This window comes from Mercenaria mercenaria, chromosome 11 (assembly GCF_021730395.1).
Source record: "Mercenaria mercenaria strain notata chromosome 11, MADL_Memer_1, whole genome shotgun sequence".
Lineage (NCBI taxonomy): Eukaryota > Metazoa > Mollusca > Bivalvia > Venerida > Veneridae > Mercenaria > Mercenaria mercenaria.
In genome coordinates, this window is record NC_069371.1 from 63,914,829 (window position 1) to 63,931,392 (window position 16,564).

General features: G+C 34.9%; 1 protein-coding gene across 1 annotated transcript; it reads right to left on the reverse strand.

The window, feature by feature from the left end:
- Positions 1–265: 265 nt before the first annotated feature.
- LOC128546617 (uncharacterized) lies at positions 266–10,696 on the reverse strand. Its single transcript, XM_053517575.1, has 7 exons — positions 10,569–10,696; positions 9,371–9,621; positions 8,470–8,595; positions 5,496–5,614; positions 4,678–4,879; positions 4,317–4,408; positions 266–3,956 (listed from the first exon to the last, which is right to left on the reverse strand). The coding sequence occupies exons 1-7, from the start codon at positions 10,662–10,664 to the stop codon at positions 2,962–2,964; spliced, it is 1,881 nt and encodes a 626-aa protein (XP_053373550.1). The 5' UTR covers positions 10,665–10,696; the 3' UTR covers positions 266–2,961.
- Between the last annotated feature and the right edge of the window lie 5,868 nt (positions 10,697–16,564).

Consider the following 16,564-nt stretch of genomic DNA (forward strand, 5'->3'; position numbering starts at 1 on the left):
CAGGTATCTATCTGTGGCGAAGTGACGATTTTTAAGGGTAGCTTTTCTGGCCGCTTCCGTACTTTTATTTGAAAGTTGGTCAGTGCTTGGTTTTCTAGAACCGTCCTAGCATGCAACACAGGTTGCAAAGGATTGGACCTTAATGAAAAGTATTTTGATATCACCTGATATTAGAGACGGAATGTTTTTTCGAATTCCCTTTGAATAATTATGATTTAGAACAACAGTAATCTAAGACAATACTTGAAGAACAATAGCAAATGTACTTATTGACAAGTTTACTTTACAGAATTATTATCTTAAAATGCGGTAAAAGATTGCAATCATGCCATGAAGTTAAAATACACTAGTGCTAAATATGTAATTTTATGTTCTCTTATGAAATAAATTATTTTAATTTTGGTGGGTATCGTCTTGCCTAACATAACGCCTCACTGCTAATCCGCACCTGTATTTGTATTTATAGTCGTATCAGTTCAAATACTAGTCTGACAAGTTTTAATCCCACGGGTTTTTCATGGGCAAATTTAGTGCAGTGACAAGTACATTCTTTATCGAAAATCCGTAGAGGAAATATCGTTTACAAAAATTCATAGCAGAAGAAAACGGCGGAAAACTGCAGTGCTACTGTTTTTGAGAATTCACAATTTAGATGAGTATACATTATATATTTTCTTTAGACTTCTGCGCTCATTATTTTGATTGATGAACTTTCTGTTTATACGGCATTTGCATATATCCTCTGGAAAGGAATGGAGACAAGTGTTTTGTCGTACAGTCAGCAAGATATTAGTTATTTTGGTATTATTCAATCACTGACCGGATCAGTCTGAAGTGAATTTTAGTTTAAAAAAAACTGGTATAGTGAGCTGATAAACACTCACAGGTGAAACATGGGCGTGGTCGAGCGTTTTTGGTTGCATGTACATGCGCTTGAAAAATGCAGTACGTTAGTTACTATACATTATTCTCAGTAATAATTATTTATGGACTTAAATCATATGTTCAATATGCAAGTACTGGTTCCGCCCGAGGTGTACTGAGGTTTATGCATTTCTAACGTACATTGTCTAGAATACTCGTGTTGCGGAAATATTTTGTAACATGATTTTGTAACGTTTGAGTGAATCAAAGAATTTTTCTTTGTAGCCTAATATAATTAAAAAAAAAAATACAAACTATTACGTCATAAAATAAAAGATTATGACATAACAAGTCAGTGGCAGTAAGACTCTTCTAGTTGAAAGTCTTAAGTCTATTGGTTTCCTGTCCGTCCGTCCGTCCGTTCGTCTGATGTTCGTTCAAAATAAATAGATAATACATTTTGACTGAAACTTCCGCAAAAGGTTTCATGCTGACCCCGGCTTATAGTAATCGAACTATTGGATAATATGTACATATGTACATGTACCTGAATGACATTGTAACGTTAAAAGATATACAATATGTAAAATATGCAGCGAGTTTCATAGATTTTGATACATCTTAAAAAAAAAGGTACATAGCAAAAGATATTTTCTAGCTCTAGACTTTAATTGTTTGTCAATCAGCTGCTGTACCTATTGAGTAGACGTGTATTCACTGCATATCTCGTTTTGGCGAATTTTATTTTCATAAAATGTTGAGTGGCCCTCAATACACGTAATGTGCATTTCGGTATGGCATATTGTAAATCTTATTAGTATTAAAATCTAAAATGCATTACATTCGTCGAAATCTATAGTTCATCTTATATCATAGAGATCGGTGAGAGCATCTTTGCCTCGTTTCTCATTAGTGCAAAGTACTAGAACCTACAATTTCCTATTAGGTCTGGTATGTTCTGCGCTTATTTTCATAGTTTTCTGCACCTTCGCGCTGCTATGTTGCTTCCAGGCATTTTAGCTGGAGCTTTGTCTTTCATATTTTCTCATCATTTTCATATATACCATGCTATATATTTACAATATGCCATAATTCTCATTTGAAAATTTAAAATAAAGTCACGGCCTTATCCCACATAATCTTGTTTTGTTTTTGCTATATTACTTCAAGTTGGTACATTCACCTTTGTCTTAGAACCGATGAACTCCCTTATGCAGTCAGACCCGTACTGTAGACAGTCTCCAAATACATATAACCTGCTTACTATGGTCACACGTCACCTGTCTTGAAAAAATATGTTTTCACAAATACCAGCATTTTCAGTCCCCAAGGGAGGTTCTGCAGCCGGGTTTGACTGTATATATATATAAATACCCTAGCATCCACCAATAAATTAAGCGTTCATTATTTCTGTGTTAAAGCTATAGTAAAAAGGATATACTAGTGTATAGTTATTCATGATTTAAATGTTCGTTCTCTCCTCCAGCCTTATGAGAAGTCTAATTCATATATTATTATCACTTCTTCCTCGTGAGAAATATAGTAGGATTAAATATGCAAGTTTTTCCGTTGAGGTAAATAAATATAGCATGCTTTCACTATAAGCTAGTACTTTATGACAAAAGCTGATACATTCTCTTCATCCACAGATCATTTATTTCTGCTAACACCCATCCTTTTGCTTGTAGTTGTTCCTCGTCAACATGCAATATGTTATCGATTTCTCTTTCCAGTATCTTGTATCCTTTATGTTTTTCTGCCAGCCGATTTCTTTCAGTCTTTGTCATGTCTGGCTTCCAAGCGGACTCACGTATCCAGTTCCGCATCAGAACTATCCTTTCCAACAAATTCCGATTTTCCCCATACTCCCTAAATCTATTTGGCATTTTGTACATAACAAGCATGGCGTCTCGTAACTTCCCGATTCGGAGGAAGATTTGTCCCTCTTCCCTTTTCAGATCATATAGAGTATTTTCAAACTGATGTCTCTGTGAACGATCTATTCTGCCAGCTATTAGATTTCTTTCAGAAATCATATAACTTGGTAAGTTATTCTTTCTTATACATTGTCTCAAGAATTCGATGCAATCCAGTAATCTATAAAAGGATATGCTTCTTTTGGAAAAACGATGTCGGCGTTTTCTCACATATCCATAAAATGGTATTTTTTACTACATATGAAGTGATGTCTTTACTTATTGGCTGTAAGCATGTTTTCGCTATTTTCTTAAGTAATATATATGTTTGAATTTGACACTCATTTAATATTTGCATTAGATGCAATTCAGCTAGGGAGAAACATATTCTCCATTCTACGTTCTGATCAGGCGAACCTTTAAATCCGACCGGAACAACATGCGCATCTAGTAAAGATAGTGCATGCATTACCTCCTGCGGTGGCCATATGTTATGTCGTGGACGTGCAAACCACTTCTCAAGAACATTTGGACAACAACATGGCAACCCTATCACATCGTCAAAGCTATTGTATTTGTCCGAAATCGGTGTTGATGGACCAGTTCTCTCACCCTTTGTAAATCCGCCAAGAGTGCATGTCTTGTCTTGTAAAATTTGTAAAGAATCGATGAATTCCTCATTCGAAAGGTACAAAGAGCCTGATTGGGTTTCAAAAAGCGATGTCCTTATCTCATCTCTAAGGTACCGACCTGAAAATCTTAGTAACTCAAGTCTTGTATAGCCGGGTGACGCTATATTTCTTTTTGTTTGGAATACAGTTATGTTCTTTATGTTGACAAAAACCTGCGGATAGTCAGTACAGATTATCTGCTTTACCACATACATATAATCTGTGTCGTTTTCAAAATACATAGTCGTGCCTTCTCCTTTCCCACCTGTTGTAACACGAGTGTCTGGCTGGTGGTTAAACCTTGCAATAATTTCATCATTAGCATGATACATTCTTTGTCTATACTTTATCATTTCAAAACTATAACCTAGGAAATCCAAGGTTTTTGAAACAAATAATGAGATGCCTTCATTGGCTATCTGGTCTGTGTTTACATTGGTGTTAAGTTTCCCTCTTCCTGTTTCAGATCTGTTGGTTTTAGATTTCAGTCGTTTATTACGAACATCTGAAAAAACAATGTCGATATTAAGTGGATATAAAAGAGAAACACAGGTGTTACATGTGCATTCGTAGCTACATCCATTGCATCTAGTGTATAGTCGGTATTCTTAAGATATTACAACCTTACAAACACTTTGTTAAATTTTCACGTCGAAGTAATGACATGTTTATTTTTACCGTAAAGAGCATTTTGGAATAAAGTTTGTTTATTCAGTTTTGGAGGTTTGACTTCTTTTAATAAATCTGAATTTAATCATGTTTACAAGTCGCACAGTATTGTGCTTTCATACAGTAAATGAGCTTCTACTATGTCGAACGCTGGCACACGTTTAACTCGATGAAACAAAATGTACAATTTCCATACCTTTCAGTGTTTTACATGCTGTATGTACACTGTCATGAGGAGCATCTGATATTGTCTCGTTGAGACTCCTGGTTTGCCTTGAATGTGTATTTCTGGAGTGAATAATTAGAGTGATAAATTCCAAAGACTGTATATCTAGATAGTCAAACACCTGCACCATGCAGTTTAAAGCATAAATGTCTTATTGTATCGCCTTTTTGACTGATTTTGACGGTTTCAAGCGTTTTCTACTGCAATTTAATCAAAGTTCATGTATATTTACAATCACAATGACAAACATTACATCATTGTGTAGACTGACTTTTAAATCTTTTAAACAAAATAGAACATTTTAAAAAAAAAATAGAATTAACAAATTTACTTGTATGTAGTTCGCTGATAATATTCAATCTTTCTTCTTTTACTTGGCTGTGGTAACATATAATCAGACAAGTGTTTGCTTTGTCGGCGTCTTTTCCCGTTGTCCAAGCACTTTTCATAAATAGGATTAACGTAAGTCTTGGCCGTGACATTCAAGGATCTGATAATCGGGAAACATTTTTCTGCATGTGTTTTGGTAGGCCCTTCAACCGTTAAAAAAGAAGGAATAAACATCTGAAATGTGTGCCTTTGCTAACAAAGATTTTATAGAATTATTGAAAGCAATATTATAGATATTGAAATAATTATGCCTCGAAACCATCTTTTGATTCGTATATGTACATAATGCAATAATACATTAGAATACCTTTATCATAATATTATTATCAGTGGTAATCCAAATAGTGTTCGATTAAAAAGACTTTCCAGTTTCCTTGGTTTAATTTAAAAGAAAAACTTGTTTTTAAAACATTACGTCGAATTCATATACCCATTGTGTATAATAAACAAGGATAAGATATTCAACAGTAAAAGTGACTCTCCAACACATTCTTTTCAATCAGTGGTTCGTCATAGTCCGAGGACAAACCTAAGATTTGTTGAAAATTGTGTGTATAATGTTCGGGAAACGTTATAAAGGATATGTGGTCTACACTATTGGCTCAACTTGTTATGTTTCGCAAAACTATTTAACCTGTTGTGAATATACATACAACGTTTGCTGAAAAGGACTATTCCACAAAGTTGTCAGGCTCATTCATTTGTGTTTGATACCTTTCCAATATTTTTGATATGAAAATCTGAACACTTGATACCTACCCTTAAAAGTTCTTTTCCTTTGTTCATCACCGTTGATTAATTCGGACAAGTTGTTGATTTGGCAAAATGGGTAAATCCGGTTAGCATTTGTCTCCCCGCCACATATAACACATTCATGCCTTATGGGGAATAAATTAAAATTATACACATTAATTTAAATGGAACAACATTACACATATTTCCTAAATATATCGAGTATATTAATATTAAGAATGAAAACATTTATTCAAAACTACATTAAAACTTAATATAAAGTATGGTATCTTTTCCAAGACCTACAGTCATTTGCAGTCATCTGCAGTCACTCTTAGGCATATGATGTGTATTTGCATCTGTAGGTAAGGATATACTGTCGGCTTCGTTTTTAAATTACTCAGTGGATGTTTTAAGGGTCAATATTGGTACAAATGTGATCGTTTTAATCAAAAAGATACGCACATATTTTCGCAGTCACTGCTCTTAATAGTTGGTACTTGTCAAAAGTATATGGTAATATTTGCTATCTATTATCACTCGGCAGCTAGGTAGGTTCTATAATATTTTATTTCGAGGTTGTTGACTTCTCGGTAGCCAGGCAGATGCTGATCCTTCAGTGGCAATACCGTCGTATTTATAAGCTTACATCCATTAGAAATTAATGAGCGACCAATGATTGCTCCTAAGTACAGTGATCATTGGAGTGCGTTATTTGTCCTAATTTTTGTATTTTCCATATTTAGAGCCTAAAATACAGGATTTGTCGTACCAGTAGATAGAACTTTCTTTTCTAGGAATTCATGAAACCTTAATGTTTATTTCTTTAAGTCTATCATCTAAAATATTGAATTATGACGGCTCATCGGTGGGTCGAAAGAGTGGTGTGAATATGATTAGGTCTAACTATTTTAAGTACGAATTATAAGGTATGCGGCAACTAAATCATATCAACATATAAATCATGATAGGGGCATATCGTCACATTACCCTCTCTTCCGAATTCATGCACACCGCTTTTGAAAATGTATCATTATGACTGCTCATTGGTGGGTCGAAAGAGTGGTGTGAATATGATTGGGTCTAACTATTTTAAGTACGAATTATAAGGTATATTATAAGGTTCATCTACTTGTTATGTCTAACACACTTGATAACATCCTATCCTACTTGAGTTCTTCAAGTTCTTTTGACTATCCCTCGTTTACTGCGCTTCAAAGGATTCCCTGTTGTTTCTTTTCTACACGACAGAAGGCCTCTAACTCAACCGCATGTCTGATGCCATCGTTAAGATCCGTAGGTCTGGTCTGCTTAATCTTGAGACGCATTTCTGAACTCACAAGGGCGTCGATGAATTGGTTTTTAGCCAGGGTCTCATGAACGTCGGCTTGGGCATTAGAATAGGCCAAGTTAGCTAGAAGCCGATATTCTGTCCCAGTTTGACCTTAGACTCTGTAGCTTTCTGTTGTCTGTCTCTCAACTGAACCTTATATAACTCGGTTTGATTTCTCGGTGAAAACCTATCTTCTAGAGTTCTTATTAATTCTTGGTAATCGGTGGTCTTTGAATTAAGGTTGCCAAAAACTCCCTGGGCTTGTCCTCGCAAGGATATGGATAGACATAAGCCTTTTTGATTATCATCCCAGCCATTTAAAACAGCACATGCATCAAAGTGTTTCTGGTTACAGACAACTAGGTTTCATCAGTCCTTTATGTATGGTAGACAACCCCTCATCAGGTCTGCCTGGTAGTATCATTTTAAAGACATTCTTTTTTCACTCTGTACTTCACTCTGTACTTCACTCTGTACTTCACTCTGTACTGGAGTTGAGGCGCCAATTTCACACAAGGTCTCATCTATTTCTTGTTGTAACACGGAAGTCTTTCGTTCAAGTATCAACATCCTTTTTTCTCTTTGCAACCTTTCAACCTCTTCAACCATTCGTCGTGATAAGGCAACCCAATGTGTGCAAAGCCATCTTTTAGCGTGGATAAGATAGCCCATATGAAGCTATTAATATGCCCAACGTTGGGCGCCAAATTTTGTAGCGTGCACGGTCTAGCTCAATATATAAAATATAATGTGATTTTTCTATGGCCTTCCTTGCCAATTTATTGGGACACAAATGATTTTATAATGATTGGTCATATGTAAAATAATTAATGCGAATCAATCTATCTCAATTTAATTGATGATGAGCACTCAAGATTTGTGGATGGGATCTGTTGTGTGGTGATTCACAACAAACGCTATGCACGAGGTGAATACTTGACACAAGATCTACCAAAATACCGTTAGATGTCGAGTTCCTATCGTCGTGGAACTTAAACAAAACGCAATGTTTTGAGTAAGGACTCAGGCTGTGATAGGAGGTCATGAACTCAATAGTATGTGGTAATATTTACTTATTTATTATCGCTCGGTAGCAATTTAAGGCAGATTCTATAATATATTTATTTCGAGGTTGTTGAGTCCTCGGTAGTCAGGCAGATTCTGATCTCTTCCATCCATTAGTAATTAATGAGAGGCCCATGACTGCGACGAAATCAAGCTTCTAAGTACCATGCTCATTAGAGTGCGTAATTTGTCCTTAATTTGTGTATTGCCCATATTTAGAGCCTACATATATTGGATTTATCGTTCCAGCAGATAGAACTTTCTTTTCTAGGAATTCATGAAAGATTACTGTTTATTTCTTTAAGTCTATCATCTAAAATATTGAATTATGACGGCTCATCGGTGGGTCGAAAGAGTGGTGTGAATATAATTAGGTCTAACTATTTTAAGTACGAATTAAATGTATGCGGCAACTAAATCTATCAACATAAAAATTCTAATAGGGACATCGCGCCAAAATATGTACAATAACATGAGACCACTAAATATGTATTGAACAATAACGCCACATTTCCACTTTAGCTTGTGCTACTTTATACCTGTTACTAGTAACTAGGCAAGAAATTAAGGAAGAATACATGATAAAATCGCAACATTTCTTGCCTGCGTTTACAGACGTCCGTGCATCCTTTATGAATCAATTGCCCGCAATTGCTGCAGATAAATGCAAAGTCCAGTTCAAATACACGAAGTCCACACTCGCCACAAATTCGTTTTGCACCATTGTAACTACAATACAAATACATTGCAACTGCATAGTATAATCATTACAAATTTTGCAAAATTAAACAGGTATTCATGCAATATAACATTTCAATTTGATTGTTACCTAATATGATAAACGATTAGGTTTTTAATTTTCTTAAACTTAGGATTTAAATCCAGTTTGGCAAACGTGTTTGTCAACTCGAAGATAAACTTACTTTGAACAAGCATTCATAGATAAGGACTAATCAAAATTTAGCCATTTCTGTTGAAATACTAATATTGTTACCATCATAGAGATAATACATTGTACCATGATTTAACAAAAAATCATGTCAAAACGATTAGAACTTTGAAAGTCTAAAATTATCTTACTTTTTTATACTATCTTCTGTTCTCTGAAGTGTTTGTTGAGATATGAAATAGATATTGTAACAGATAGGTCGCAGGTGATCGCAGATGATATCTCTGTCCTTCAGGTATCAATAATGCATCTATCCATAAGATTGTGTAATATGTCTACATTATATTTGGCTATCATGACTTTAAAATGAGTACTGTGAAATCATTAATATTCGTGGGGGACTAATTTTCGTGAATTTCGTGGTTGAGTCAATCCACGAAATTTAATCCCTACGATTCCCATTCATTTTATATTCAAAAGTTGAAATCCACGAATTCATATCCCCACGAAATTGCCGTTTTGACCAAAACCACGAAATTTCATGCCCACGAAATTTAATGATTTCACAGTATATTATTTTTCTGCAAGTTAATAAACGCCTGAACGAATCGTTACCTATATTCTAATATATTCGCAGGAGAAAGTGCCTTTCCTTTATTTAATTTCTGAGATCCACATAATGAGTGCCGATTAAAGAACTCGTTTTTTGACAACTTTGGAACTGCTGAGAAGAAATTAATTGTACGATGGCATGACTGTCGAGTGAAGGTCCTTCCTTTCAATTCATCCAACCGGTCTTCCAGGGCAGCTGGTTGAACACTCGGAGATGTTGTTTCAGGATTCCCACTCAGGTATTTTTGCAATTTCTTATAAATATAATATAAATATATATACTTGTAACAACGTAAGTATGAATAGTGGATATACCATAGAATAAGAAAAACGTTTTAGATTATCTCCTTTCAAACAATAAAGAAAACAAAGTTTTCTTTTTATTTTATTACTGAAATCCTCCAGTAATGTATTTATTGTCGTATATATTTTAAATAAAAGCACACAATACATAGAAAAAGTACGGGGAGAAACAGACTGGACATAACAAAATCATATCTCTTTCTAACACAATATTTTTCATCATTTTTCTTTCGCATCATACACACGCATGAAATATCACTACAACTTCATTCGAATGTAATGAGGTTATAACTGTAAATTCTATAACATATTTTAGAAGATCCTTTAGAAGCATAGAAACCAACCGAGCAAAATAATAAAATGTAACACACGGCTCAATTAACCCTTACCATGCTGGACACGATTGTTTCTGCCTTTGCGACCAGTGTAGACCAAGATCAGCCTGCACATCCGTGCAGTCTGATCATGGTCTGCACTGTTCGCTATTCACTCAGAAAATTTTCTGTAAACACCCCTTCAAATAATAAATGTTACTGCCTTAAATGGAAGATGGACCAGTTCATTATTGAAATTTAGCAAGGTAAGGGTTAATCGAAATTTATTATACAGGTACATTGAATACAAAGTCCATGTACGGGGAGACATATTTATATTCGAAACACGTCACTTCAAAAGCTTGATATAACAAACGAAATTGGTAATATAGAGGTATATCATACTATGCTTCTTACATTACCGTATGTAATATGGGGATATACATGCTATACATTTAAGGATCATTCGGAAATTATTGCTAATAAAAGTCATATTTAAGGTATAATGACAAGTTTTCTAAGCTGTTTACATATGTTTTCAGTTTCAAGACGAAAATAAAACAGAAACAAAAGATCATAAATACCTTTGTATTACAACGATAATTCCCTGGTCCCTTAATGTTAAGAATTTTAAATTTATGCACTAATGACCCAGTCGCTTTTAAGTTAGAATTGTCCATGTTTGATATACACCGTTTAAATCCAAAAAAAAAAAAAACAAGTCTACTCGGCCCGGTATGTATCATTCTTGTTTTATTAAAAAAAATAAAACAGAAATCATACTATTACGTTTTGCAACAATATCTCCCAACAAAAAGTTGTTTACACATAGATCATTTCAAACATTATGCAAATTGTAAAGATGCAAAGGATATCAAATTTACACTGGGATGTTTATATCTCTCAATAATAATACTTGCAACCTAAATATACCTAGCTTATTGACTAATTGAACATACCGCATCGCATGAAACGGTATTGATTTTAAACATGTTAAGGCAACTGAACAAATACAGATGAGCCGTGCCATAGGAAAACCAACATAGTGGGTTTGCGACCAGCATGGATCCAGACCAGCCTGCGCATCCGCGCAGTCTGGCCAGGATCCATGCTGTTTGCTAACGGTTGCTCTAATTGCAATAGCCTTTAAAAACGAACAGCATATATCCTGACCAGACTGTGCGGATGCGCAGGCTGGTCTGGATCCATGCTGGTCGCAAACCCACTATGTTGGTTTTCTCATGGCACGGCTCAGATATTGATCATCATATTCAAAAATGATATTTACAAAGATTGGATTACAGTCGATTTGATAGGGGTTATGCGTTCTAATACAAAATTTGCAGTTTATTGTCCATATTTACATCCAGAATAAAACAGTGATTAAGAATATTATAAAAAAAAAAAAAAAAAAAAAAAAAACCTGCATATTAATATTACAACGGTACTTGTATTCCAATTTCAGACATATAAGGGCAGTCTGGGAACCGTTTATGGCAACTTCCCGTTGCACAAAGTGATAAGATAAAACAGTGTTTTATTATTTTTTCTAAATAAACCCAGTTTTTTATTACATCTCATCAGTGCTGGAGTTTTTATAAACAAAATAAAAGAAAATCAATCCTTTAAGAAAATTAGCTTTTATAAATGATAAATTTATCCTCTACGCAATAAAATGATGCACTTGGCCTTGATATTTGGCTGGTTCAGTGGGTTAAAAAAAACTTATTATAAGTAAGACAGAGTTGTACCATCTAAGAGATATCATATATACCCTTACCTCCATTTTGGTAACAAAATCTGTTTTATATTGATGACGGTTACATTGTACGAAGAACAAATGAACCCGGCTTTTTCGGTCGCTCTCTTCAAGTAACTACGTCCTCACTACTGTTGGCTCGAGCCGATGTTAAAGTTTGGCACTGTACAAAGTACTTTTTTCGTGGAGATCTAGCGGGGATTGGGAGTGCTTGGATTTATGACTACACGGAATAAAAGTATACAAACTAAACTCTATATTTCTGTTAATAGAAATAGCTTCAGTTGTTGGTCTTGCTGACTTGAGGTGTATCTAATGTCACAAGTCACCTAGTATCCAAGAAAGCAGTCTGAATGTCTTGTTGAATGCATGTGTATACCATAGCTGAAATTAACTTCTTCCTTTTTAGCTCACCTGAGCAATGCTCAGGTGAGTTTTTCTGATCGCTCGATGTCCGGCATCTGTCTGTCTGTCGTCTGTCTGTCCGTCAACATTTAGCTTGTGTATGCGATAGGGACTGTATTTTTCAACTGATCTTCATGAATTTTGGTCAGAATGATTACCTTGATGAAATCAAAGCCGAGTTCGAAAATGGGTCATCTCGGGTCAAAAACTAGGTCACTAGGTCAAAGCAAAGAAAACACCTTGTGTATGCGATATAGGCTGTATTTTTCAATTGATCTTCATGAAATTTTGTCAGAATGATTATCTTGATAAAATCTAGGTCGAGTTTGAAAATGGGTCATCCGGGGTCAAAAACTAGGTCACTAGGTCAAATCAAGGAAAAACCTTGTTTATACGATAGAGGCTGTATTTTTCATTTTATCTTCATGAATTTTGGTCAGAATAATTATCTTGATGAAATCTAGGCCGAGTTCGAAAATGGGTTATCTGGGGTCAAAAACTAGGTCACTAGGTCAAATCAAAGAAAAACCTTGTGTATGCGATAGAGGCTGTATTTTTCAATTATTCTTCATGAATATTGGTCAGAATGATAACCTTGATAAAATCTAGGCCGAGTTTGAAAATGGGTCATCTCGGGTCAAAAACTAGGTCACTAGGTCAAATCAAAGAAAAATCTTGTGTATGCGATCGAGGCGGTATTTTTCAATTGATCTTCATGAATTTTGGTCAGAATGATTACCTTGATGAAATCTAGGACGAGTTCGAAAATGGGTCGTCTGGAATCAAAAACTAGGTCACTAGGTCAAATCAAGGAAAAAAATTGTGTATGCGATAGAGGCTGTATTTTTCAATTGATCTTCATGAATTTTTGTCAGAACGATTACCTTGATGAAGTTTAGAATAAGTTTGAAAATGGGTCATCTGGGGTCAAAAACTAGGTCACTAGGTCAAATCAAAGAAAAACCTTGTGTATGCAATAGAGGCTGTATTTTTCAATTGATCTTTATGAATTTTTGTCAGAACGATTACCTTGATGAAGTTTAGACCAAGTTTGAAAATGGGTCATCTGGGGTCAAAAACTAGGTCACTAGGTCAAATCAAAGAAAAACCTTGTGTATGCAATAGAGGCTGTATTTTTCAACTGATCTTCATGAAATTTAGCCAGAATGATTAACTTGATAAAATCTAGGCCGAATTCGAAAATGGGTCATCTGGAGTCAAAACCTAGGTCACTAGGTCAAATCGAAGAAAAACATTGTGTATGCAATAGATGATGTTTTTTTCAATTGATCTTCATGAAATTTGGTCAGAGTGATTGCCTTGATGAAATCTAGGTCGAGTTTGAATATGGGTTATCTGAGGTCAAAAACTAGGTCACTAGGTCAAATTAATGAAAAATCTTGTGTATACGATAGAGACTGTTTTTTTCAATTGATTTTTATGAAATTTGGTCGGGATGATTGCCTTAATGAAATCTAGGTCGAATTTGAATATGGGTCATCTGAGGTCAAAAACTAGGTCACGTGGTCAAATCAAAGAAAAAACTTGTGTATGTGATAGAGGCTGTATTTTTCAATTGATCTTCATGAATTTTGGTCAGAATGATTGCCTTGATAAAATCTAGGTCGAGTTTGAACATGGGTCATCTAGGGTCAAAAACTAGGTCATATCTAAGAAAATGCTTGTTTTATCGCAAGAGACCAATTTTTTGGTCCAATCTTAATGAAAATTGGTCAGAATATTTGTTTCCATGAAATCACTAGGTCAAACATGTTTTACACTGTTATGGGGTGTTTCTTAGGTGAGCGACCTAGGGCCATCTTGGCCCTCTTGTTTTTGTTATGTTTGCATACTTGAACAAAACCTTCATGCAATGTATCTCCGATATCGCTAAAACAGTAAAAATTGAACTGTATTAAGATAGACATATAATGTGGTTTACACAAAGATTAAGAAGGGTGAAACGATGTAAATTTTATCATCAAATGCTTTAACTGGTAAAAACCTATTATTTAGTCAAAGCATTTCAATGGAAATCGATTATACAGTTCGTTTTCTTGTGAAATACTCCATCACCATGTGTTTTCTTTGCACTTTAATAAGAAAAATAGTAAAGCATACATAATTTGTCATTTGTCAAATGTAGAATGCTAAATATATTATACAATACCGTTTCATAGATGTATGTGTCTTTTTATACTTTTCGTGATTAAGTGTTATACTAAAACAAATCAAATGATGATAGATCGTTTTAAATTGTAGTAAATAATGCGTCGAGAACCCAGTCGAAACCCTTGCAAATGTTTACATTTTTATCTTGAAGTACCTACTATATAAATCAGAGCAACATAGAAGGGCCACGTGTTGTCATTTACCCTTAGCTAGATCCCTTCATAGCACCTTGTACTCCCTCAAAGCAGGGACAAATTTCAAACAGAAATAACCACGTTTCAAAATCGCAGCTTTCGCAACAGTTTATTTATGAATGATTAAATGATATACAATGTACGTTTAAATATCAGATGATTGATATTTGAATAGCATACATGTACACAAAGGAAAAACAAAAATGACCACAGTTAGACACCGCCCGGGTACGGTGGCAACAACTTTTGCACACAAAACCTAAGCCTTTACCCATACTGTGTTCCAAAAGGTCAGAAGAATGTGTAAATAAAAGCTTTTCCTGCCAGTCGAATCCTTTACAAACGCAATGGTAACAAAAGCTCTCATCCAATTCTTCCCAGGAAAAACGAGATTGCATTGTACAGGTGCAGACAACTGTGTACTCGTAAAAAGCTAGGCTAAGTTAGTTGGACAGCTGTTCTGAGAACTTTTTCTGGTCAGGTTAGTAGAGGATAAATTTAGTGTCCTGCTTTTGTATGTAAAGCGCCTTCAGACGTATTTAGCATGAAAAGGTCGTTATATAAATTTGGTAATAATAAATGATATTAAAAGACACAATCTCTAAAACACAAAAATGCTCATATAAATAATTATAAAACAATAACCTAATGAACCGTATATGCATGTACTCAAATGCTTTTGAAGAAAGCAGGGCAACAAGATAAAAACCATTGAAGGCCCAAAGCTTTAGATTATTTTTCAAAACAAAATTTAACTTTTTGGACAAACTCTTGAGGAAAACAGTCACTTATACATAGCCAGATGCTCCTGATTTTTATTGGTGTTCAAATACAAGTGTTTTTTCTTACTGACAGTGCATTTCTTACGGAACCTAATGACAGCCACTGGTGTCATGTTGTTAGTCAAAATAATAACACATCAGTATCTGGTTAAGCACCACAAACTACAATTCAACGTTCCGGAAGTTCATAAAACTTCTTTATTAAGATCTCCTTATATGATACCAAGCAATATAATGCCAGCTGACCCATTGTTTTGGTTACAACTAGTTACGTTATTGATTTGCACTGTTTCTTTTTTTTCAATACTTTTGAGCAAATAAACTAAACAATCCTTGGGTTTCAGTTTTTTATTTACATTTATACATAAAGTGTCTTGCTAAGATTATGATGTAATTCGTTATCTCTGAAGTTCGTGATTTCCTGAAACATTTTGAAAGTTTAATAACTGTTTCTTTTACTATCTGGCATTCCAGAAAGCAATGTTTCAGGGTTCGTCTTACAAAAAGAGGCATAAGCTAAATTTTGCATTTATGCAAAAGCTGACTTGTTGTTATAATGGGTGGACGGTTTGCACACTGGCCTTCCAATCCTGAGGTCGGGGTCTCGATCCCCGGCAGCTACTCGGGAATTTTCAGAAACGCTTTTCAGTGTTTCCCACCCAACTAGAGGTGTACTGGTCAGGAACCCAGGCAATCCTTGCGTGTATCAGTGCTATATACTGGGCACGTTAAAGAACCAGGCTGTCTATTCGAAACGAGCTATGCTAAGTTAGCCGGACAAGCCTGTATCTGATTTCTGATCTCTCTGTCGTGGGGGCTTTGTCTCACTCTGTCCCTCTGGTCAGATCGCTCTGTGTCTGTACTAGTAGAGGATGAATTATGCGCCCTGTGTGGCTGCATTTGAACTTTGTAAAGCGCCTTTGAACGTGAAATTGATCATGAAAAGGGCGCTATATAAATCTGGTATAATAATAATAATAATAATAATAATAATCCTTTTCATAATAATATATAAATATTGAAATATCTGTAATTTAGAGCTTATATAACAAGAAAATGTTGTACTGTATATCATTCTCCAATTTAAGTTTTCATGGACACTGTTCCATTTCAGTTCTGATATATTGCATTTATGTTTATTCTTCAGATATCGTTTTCAAAATCCCTTGATGAATTGCAGAGTTATGAACCGGACACGAAACAGACCATGTTAAACATTGACTTATACGTGTGACCTTGACCTTGGAGCTAGGGTTCTGGATCATGCT